The 9983-nt window shown below is 28.8% G+C and overlaps 1 protein-coding gene across 1 annotated transcript; it reads left to right on the top strand.

Moving 5' to 3' along the window:
- Window positions 1–4247: 4247 nt before the first annotated feature.
- LOC111616541 (ubiquitin carboxyl-terminal hydrolase 22-A-like) lies at window positions 4248–9547 on the top strand (the record flags this gene model as incomplete). Its single annotated transcript, XM_023357944.1, has 4 exons — window positions 4248–4395; window positions 5969–6071; window positions 8861–8958; window positions 9484–9547. Coding segments are annotated over 4 exons (413 nt in total), but the record flags the coding sequence as incomplete, so codon positions are not given.
- Between the last annotated feature and the right edge of the window lie 436 nt (window positions 9548–9983).

Raw genomic sequence — 9983 nt, 5'->3', positions numbered from 1 at the left:
TTGCGCGCGAGTGAAAAAAAAAGGAAAGTTAGAACAAAAAAATATCATAAAGTCCAAAGAGTAGTAGCATAAGGTTCCCTTTGGAAGACAGAACCTAAGATGACACTGTTTACAACGTAACTACATCATTTCCCCAAACCAAAGGTCGAAACATATTATTGCTGCCAACTCGGATCAAATAAAGTATAAACTGTAAAAGGAGAGCTCTTTCTCTCTTTTTAAAGAGGACAGAGGTCACCTTAAATGAAAATGTTTCGGAATAAGAAAAACAATACAAATTATTTGTCGTTAATTGATAATGTCAATGTTACGTGATTGTAGATAACGAATGATACAATCCGATAATAATGACGGAACAATGTGTTCTTCGGTGAAAATTTTGTTTAGAAGTAAATATGTAATTTGGTTTGAACCTGCATTAATCGACAGGATATATGTTTGTCGCGAATTGGAATTTGTCAATGGTATTTCCCAGAAAAAGTTCCCACATGATATGATCATCATGAAGAAACATGTGGTCCGATTGTGGTTAAACGAAAATTTTGATTGTAATTCATTACAGAATATTGCTTGTACTCGTATTATTGAAACAGTTATTTTGTTATGGTAAGAAAACTCGCGTTTTGAAAGAAAAACAGAATTGTCGCGATCGAGTTTTCCTGTGACGAACATTCGTTAAAGATAGAGTAATTCATATGATTCAAATTTTAGGAGAATTTCCCTCATCTCAAAATTTATATGAAAAAGTAATTATATCAGTCACAACCAAAAACTGGCTTAAATGCACCATTGTAAAACGGAGTATAGAACGGAAGTAAAACGGAACACGAAGTTGAATGAGGACCTTGATTTGCAGTAATCTGCTTTGGAAGAAAACCAATGACAGAAAACTGTCACTTGTTCAATTGATAACAGTCCGAAATCACTTCCAAATTCCGAATTAATTTTCAATCAACCAATCGATTCTGGGAATTGTAGACTTAGAACAGTGACCTTGATTTGCGACTGACTGCATCCAAGAGATGACACAGTTGTTACTTGTTCGAAGAACCGACACTCAGATATCGAGTTGATTCAAAAATCAGAAAAATACTTCAGCAAATTTTCCCTGGAATTTTGAACAAGGAGATAGAGCCAGCAAGAAAAGTACGTAACTCGAAGTTAGGTCAACACTCCATGTATCGGAAGTGACGGCTCCTAAGGAAACTTTTATGCACATTTTCTAAGTGTGACAGATAAAATGTTGTCCCTCTTTTAGGCTTTAATAGAATTTTATGAATTATTTACAAATTATGTGACTTGCTCAGTCTAAAAACGAAAAAAAAACAAGTTTTAGAAAATATTTGTCGAGCTTTTAAGTTGTTAAGATGTTATTCGATGACTGTGATTTGTAATCAATCTTATAAACAGACATGTGATGTTACGCGAACATTTGGATGAATTGTAAACGATTTCTATACCTCTGAAACAATGTATCGAAAAAAGAACTTTGTTGTAACACGAAACCGAACGCGTGCCAGAGAAAAATAGTTCTCAGGCAAGTGTCACTGTTACCTCACTTGGCAAACAAAGGGAGAAGGGACTGACAGCTTCCAGAGCTGCCAGCTAAAATGTCGTTATTGCGTTACGACATTTTAAAATGGCGGGGAGCTCTGTGAGGCTCTGGACAGGTCCGAACCCTCGCTAAAATTCGCGGAAAATAATGGTTTTAGAGAAAATAATATATTAGTTAGAAATAGCTTTTTATTTTATGAAAACGCAACGCTAGACAATAGAAGACTTTTAAACAATAGAAGAAAGTAAGTCCGTAGACCATTTCCGGTTGGAGATCGAATTAAACTTCAATTTTGACCTCTCCCGCGTCCCCGAAAGGTTTCGAATTGTCATCAGGTGACGACGGGAGACCAATCGGAAAGGGGAATCTGAAAGAAAACAGATAAAACCCCGGAAATTCGAGGACGCGACGGCTTCTTCTCCCGAAAGTTCCAAGTGACGGATCTGTTGTTGTGTGTGTGTCTCGCACCCATCTTCGTCTCCATCTCCCGACCTCGGATCGACATCTTTCCATCAACGGAAGTCGACCGCATCGTCCCGGAGTCGTCGAGACGTGATGGAATGGTTCATTCGCGAACAAGGGACACTCCTTCAAAATGGGACTATCTTGGAAAGGAGAGGAAGACCCAGAGGCCGCAACCGCCGCAGAACTTCCAAGATCGCGGACATCTTGTAAGCTTCTTTCGTGTTTAATAAACGGTTGTGTTGTTTGTAAACGAAGCATCTATCTCTGACTCTACTGCTTCCACATGTCGTTGATTGTTACCGCTCGGCAATCCAAACGGCAAGGGAGACGATGACGATACATATCACATATTATCGTTTGTCGAAAGTTTTTAAATTTCTCCCCCCCCTCGGCCCCCACACCTTTATATGCCAAAAATTCATTGAGAAAACATTTAATATGCACATTAAGGGGATAGCAGTGCCAAATTTTAACCTAACAATCAGATATTCAGGACTATATGTATACAGTAGAACATTGATTATCCGAATCGATTGGGGTTGTTCAGTAAATCGATTTGTCAGATTACTGATTATGTACAAAAAAATATATTAACTTATCCCATGTTGAAATTTGTTCAAATCCTGGCACATACTTAAGTATCCTTTCATAGTCACACTAGTGCTGCCAGCTAAAACACGCACACCAACAAAAATAATATTGGGGTAGCCCAAAACATAGCCAAAGATTGCAGTGCCACAGCACTAGCGGAAATTTAAATTTGCCAACTGGAAAGCTTTTGGTTAATTGACGTTTTAGTTGATCGACATTCGGATAATCGATGCTCTACTGTGTATGTATGTATGTATATATAATATATAGGATATTTCAAAAGTCACAGAAATGTTAAATAATTAATAACTCACAATCTACTTACAGTAAGATGATGCAGTTTTCACAGAAATGCTTAGAAAGAAGTGGGATTTTTTTTATGTGTATTAAAAATTTTAATACCAAAATAGTTACATTTTTTGCCATAGATGGCACTTGATAAGATTACATAATTTGTGTAATTGTTATTAGAGCTTACACTAAGAACATTTTTATTATTTTATTCTTATTTTAACAAATTTACAAATACTACAGCACCATCTATGTCAAAAAATGTAACTATTTTGATACTAAAATTTTTATTACATCTAAAAAAATCCTGATTTTTTTTATCATATCTGTGAAAACTGCATCATCTTACTGTAAATAGTTTGTGAGTTATAAATTTTTAAAAATTTCTGTGACTTTTGAATCACCCTGTATATTTGAAATTTGATTGAAATTTGCCCAATAGTTTTTCCAACAAAGAGCTCTGAATATCTTATCTTTAATTATGATCACACTGTCATTCTTTGTTATACCGAGTACTGAAACAGGACGTATGTAGAGTGAAACTGTAGAACTCTACTGCAAACTGTTTGCAGTAGAGTTCATTCAAGTATTGTACAGTTCAACTGTTTACTACTCATAGACAGAATCAGTACTCTAATGGAATCAATTTGTTTATGAAATTGTAGTAAAGGTTTTCATTAAATTTTGTATTTTAACAGGAGAATTCAGAAAAAAAAAAATTTAAACAGAAGTCAATAAATACATAAAAATGTCCAAGTTAATAAAATTGGCTTTTACATCAGACGTATCAACTTTGTTGACTGTTGCAAGTGACTTATCCATGACATAGACCATCATTGATTTACAATAGTTATATTTTTACAAAATGTGATCAGATTTTGTATAAAATTATTGAACAAATATATAATTGTTTTCTTCTTACTAAATTCTGAAGATTAATTTAATTTGTCTAGTGTAAATAATTTTATTTTATTTGAATGCCATCTATTAGAGGATATCTCATCAAACCATTCTAAAACTATAGCAGCAAAGTTCAGTTTTGTTTAGTGTTAAAGCACTTTACAATATGTTTAGTTTAGAAATGCAGGATTTTCCTGTTCTATTGACCACATAAATGGAGATAAATGTCATTTCATGACACTTATCATGGCTACTTAAATAAGGTGGCAACAAAGTGAAATTTTACTGTATTTACTTCTAATAGAAATCATTAGTTTAAATTATTATAATAACTTTTTCAATATAAATATTTTTCAGATATAATAATTTTGGTTATATGTATAGTATGTATTTTCAGATAAATATGTATTTTTATTGATATATTTTTTAGATAAATTTTTTATAGTTTTATTCAGGGAAAAGCACTCCTCACATTCCATACCGATTACTCCATCTTGTATGGACACATGCCAGGCATCTAGCTGGTTATGAACAACAAGATGCTCATGAATTTTTTATAGCTACATTAGATGTATTGCATCGGCATTGTAAAGGTATTTTAAATTAATATTTTATGACATAAAAAAGTTAAATGCAATTTAATAAAATGTTAATAGCAGTGGCGTGCCATCCATGGAAGCTGTGGAAGCACCACCGCTTCCCTTGTATTTTCTAAAATATAAATACATATTGTACAATTATTTTCATATTTGTACTTTGAATTAATTAAAATTAATATTTTATTATAACTGCATTATGTATCTTATTACGAATTTCTATACTGCATATGAAAAACAATGATAAGATTGCTATTGTATATTCAAATATAAATTTGTATATGCATATTTCCAATGGAAGCACCATATTGTCAAATACAGGATAGCTTTTATAGTGAAAATATCTGAATCATGTAAATCAGCTAGATTCGCGCTGCACTTTACAGAGCACCAACCTCACATGGTTTAGCTTGTGGATGCTACACACCAAANTCAAGCACTGTGTGTTCGATCGATTTCAAATTGTGAAGACCATGTCCCCCCTTCAAAAAATATCTCTATATATGCATTTGTGAACTGTTATTTACGATATTTGTAATAATTTTTGTTTAATCACTTTATTTCAACTATTTTTTGCTAATTATGTATTCGCTCAAACTTTGTTAAAACCTTAACTGTATCCTAAACAACAGCCAAAGTTGTAGGAGGAAATTCTCCTATTTTACCGATCTAGGGATCCCCTTTTCCAAATTTTAATATCAACTCAAAATAATTTAAAAAGACAAATTACAATAAAGACAAAATACTCCAATAAATAAATAGAATTGAAATGATACTTTGAAATGTTTTCCCGATGAAAATGAATAATAATTCAAGCAAATCATTTTTATTGAAAGTTATAATAATAAGTTTCAATAAAAATGATAAAATGTAAATTGAATTTTATTATAACGAGTTTGCTTGAATTTCATTTCTTCTGAGATTGCAGCAATGCATGACGGGTAAGCTAGTATTAAATAAATTAACAAATATGTATATCAAAGTTTAATCATTTTAAGTTTAAATCTTATATGTGTATATTCCAATATATTTGAAATAATTCCAAAACATTAGCTTGACCTATGTTGAGAATAAAATAAAATTATTAGTTTTCTAATATAAATATAATTATTTATTAAGTGATTATAAATTGACATACATTTATCATTTCTTTTTCTTAGAATATAAGTGTTATAATCATGTTTGGTTGTAACATTGATGATTTTTATTTGACTTGATGGAAGAACAGAATCAAATTGATAATGAATCATAGAAAAGTTTTTTTCTATTCAAAAATACTCTGTATTATAATGAGTGCACATAAAATAATTACTTTTATATTTCATAATCTGAAATTTATGGATTTGAAATTAAAAACAATTAACATCTGCATTTGTTCTGATTGTTGATCAAAATTTCTGTATGATTAATATATGTGAATTATAGAATAAAATCTGGAATATCTAACTTTTGTTATTAAAAAAAATTAAAAGTAAAATAAATTAACAATGTCTATTAATAAATATGATATACAATTTTTAGATGCAATTATATTGTATAATATATTAAAATAAATATTTTATTATTTTAGGAACCAATGGTTTATCAAGTAGTAATCCTCATCATTGTAACTGTATTATTGATCAAATATTTACTGGAGGACTTCAGTCTGATGTTATATGCCAAGCTTGCAAGTAAGAATTTCACTTAGAACACTNACTACAGTTATTTTTTTTAATGTATTACTTGGCTTTAATTTGAGTATGTTTTTCGCATTGGAACGAATTATTTGGTTTTACATGTAATCGTATGAGAAAAGATGATCCACCTTACGACATTTTCATGATACGATCTCAGTTTCGGAACGGATTAATTTTGTATCCTGAGGTACCACTGTATATAAAAATGAATGTATGTCCTTCATGCATTATCCGATTGCTTATCATTGTTTATCCGATTGCCATGAAACTTTGGGAAGTTGTTTAATATACTCCCACGAAGATTTCTGGCATAGTACATTTATCCTACGATAGATGGCGCGAGTGTATACGAACATTTCATTGTGAGTTCAATTGATTTCAAATTGTGAAGACCATTTTCCCCTCCAAAAAAAAAACTCTATATATGCATTTGTGAACTATTTATGATATTTGTAATAATTTTTGTTTAATCACTTTATTTCAACTATTTTTTGCTAATTATGTATTTGCTCGAACTTTGTTAAAACCTTAACTGTATCCTAAACAACAGCCAAAGTTGTAGGAGGAAATTCTCCTATTTTACCGATCTAGGGATCCCCTTTTCCAAATTTTAATATCAACTCAAAATAATTTAAAAAGACAAATTACAATAAAGACAAAATACTCCAATAAATAAATAGAATTGAAATGATACTTTGAAATGTTTTCCCGATGAAAATGAATAATAATTCAAGCAAATCATTTTTATTGAAAGTTATAATAATAAGTTTCAATAAAAATGATAAAATGTAAATTGAATTTTATTATAACGAGTTTGCTTGAATTTCATTTCTTCTGAGATTGCAGCAATGCATGACGGGTAAGCTAGTATTAAATAAATTAACAAATATGTATATCAAAGTTTAATCATTTTAAGTTTAAATCTTATATGTGTATATTCCAATATATTTGAAATAATTCCAAAACATTAGCTTGACCTATGTTGAGAATAAAATAAAATTATTAGTTTTCTAATATAAATATAATTATTTATTAAGTGATTATAAATTGACATACATTTATCATTTCTTTTTCTTAGAATATAAGTGTTATAATCATGTTTGGTTGTAACATTGATGATTTTTATTTGACTTGATGGAAGAACAGAATCAAATTGATAATGAATCATAGAAAAGTTTTTTCTATTCAAAAATACTCTGTATTATAATGAGTGCACATAAAATAATTACTTTTATATTTCATAATCTGAAATTTATGGATTTGAAATTAAAAACAATTAACATCTGCATTTGTTCTGATTGTTGATCAAAATTTCTGTATGATTAATATATGTGAATTATAGAATAAAATCTGGAATATCTAACTTTTGTTATTAAAAAAAATTAAAAGTAAAATAAATTAACAATGTCTATTAATAAATATGATATACAATTTTTAGATGCAATTATATTGTATAATATATTAAAATAAATATTTTATTATTTTAGGAACCAATGGTTTATCAAGTAGTAATCCTCATCATTGTAACTGTATTATTGATCAAATATTTACTGGAGGACTTCAGTCTGATGTTATATGCCAAGCTTGCAAGTAAGAATTTCACTTAGAACGCTAATTATTCTTTGACTAATGAAACTTTTTGTATAAGTGAATATTTTTAATTTGTTACTAAAATCATAAAATAGAATATCATTAATGCAGCAGATTAATAAATACTTAAGGTATTCATAAAAACCTTACAAAAATTTCAATGCCTGCCTGGATTCATGATGCATAGAGAGTAGTATTAATTTGAAAATAAACAACTTCCATGTTCTATTTACAACTTATATATTAATTATATATTCTTACAAGGTATTTCTTGTAAGAATAAAGGAGGTATTCCTTGACAGTCAACAAAAAGTTGACGATAAAACTAGTCAAGGCTAATTGTAAGTTGGAATTAGTAAGTTGGAAGTTATATTCTTCATCAGAATTATTAAAATGACAAGATAAACAAAAAGACAGTCAGCAAAAAGTAGCGATTTTCAAAATTAAGTAATGAATTGAGTAACAAGAAGAAAACACTGGACAAAATTCCAAACAGCCACTGGCCAGACATCATTCTAGGGTTTGCTGCACTTCTAAACAAGGAATCTTTAGCTCCATATATAGCATTAATATTAATATAAAAGGGATGAACTATATTGAATGAAGTGTGCAGTGAACAATAAAAATAAACTTTGTTATAAACAAAGGATAGAATTTCCCCTAACAATAATCAAACTTTGAGGATGTGCATTTTCACTATATTTAGCAAGGCAGTGTAGGATGCTCAGAGACATTGTTTGTATGGAATATGTTAAGTTTTGAATGAATTATACTTCATAAAATGAATGTGCACTTTTTTAATATTATAGTTATGGCTTGTTAATTGCTTATATTATTTAATTCTTAAAATTGTATAGTAGATTTCCATTTGTCCAGAAGAAAGAATAAAAAAATAATAATGTTTAGAGTAATTGTTTAAAGGGAGTCAATAAATTTAATCAATAATAATCAAATAAATTCTCTACTTTGCTTTCTTACATAGTTTAGTTTGTGTCTTTTGCTAAATTTTCCTTTAATAGATATTTAGAGACTAATCTAAAAATATTTTTTTAAATAATAGTTAAATACAGAGTATTATTCAAAGAAAAATATTGTTACTTCATTATTCTCTTTAAATAAATTTAATATGCTTTTTCATATTATTTTTTGCTTGTCATATTTTAAAAATAAGATTAACTTCTTAATAATTACAGAGCAGTGTCTACAACAATAGATCCATTTTGGGATATTTCACTAGATCTTGGGCCAAACACTCATCTTCAAGCTTCAAGTTCAACTGAAAATACATCAGGTAATAAATATAAATAAAAAAATTATGTTAGTTAATAGAATTTCTTTTTTCTTCTGAGAATAAAAAACTTAAATTTAAAATCTTTCATTTTATATTATTTTACATTTTATATGAACTTAATTTGTTTCTAAAAGTTGTCTGGAAACAAATTTTTTTTTTTGTTCTGAAAAAATTCTCAAATCGAATCAAATTTTCCCAAAAAAAAACAATGTAAAATGGATCAGCCAATTTCCAACTCCTAAAACAAAACCTTTTTTTTTTTATCTTTTTTAGCTGTATTTCATCTATAAAAATGCCTACCAATGCAATATAATATATTATCATCTATATCTATATTCATTATATATAAATATTAACTTGGTCAGGGCTACAGAGGCTGTATATTGAACAAGCATACCATAGTCAATGGACCTCCCCCTTATATTTTACTGATGAAATAATATATTAATAAATAATATTTTATAATAATTCATAAAAATATTGTATTTCAAATCAAAAACTCCTTATAATTTATTTTATTACTAGAATGTGGAATTGGAGATGGACAAGAAGATGCTGAGCCATCATCATTAATAGATTGTTTAGAAAGGTAATAATAAACAATATGTTTTAACTTTTTTAAGACACATTATTTTCATGTAATGTATATATAAAAAGATTAGAAAATTCTTATAAGTTGTTTTACTTATCATATAGTATATCTAAATTGGCTCAATTGATATACTCACTGAAATAAAATGTTTGAGAATTAGAAATGGATTTTTTTCAAAATAAATGATACAGTTTAAAATGCAGATAAAGTATGTTATTAGAAAATCTGAAAAAATATAATATTTTATGTACTACTAGATGTCAAAGTTCAACTTTCAATATCTTACTGAACACTATGATATTCATGCAATCAATTACTGTAAGTGGCATATGCCTATGTTAATACAGTCGACCCCCCTATAAGATCATTGATTTTTCCGTTTTATCTGAATTACATGTTGTACGAGTCACTTAGATTTTACAAATATGTGAGC

Source organism: Centruroides sculpturatus, unplaced genomic scaffold (assembly GCF_000671375.1).
Source record: "Centruroides sculpturatus isolate CEXI.00-Female unplaced genomic scaffold, Cexi_2.0 scaffold3307, whole genome shotgun sequence".
In the NCBI taxonomy this organism is placed as follows: Eukaryota; Metazoa; Arthropoda; class Arachnida; order Scorpiones; family Buthidae; genus Centruroides; species Centruroides sculpturatus.
The sequence above is the reverse complement of the archived record's forward strand: the minus strand, read 5'-3'. Positions and strand labels throughout refer to the sequence as shown.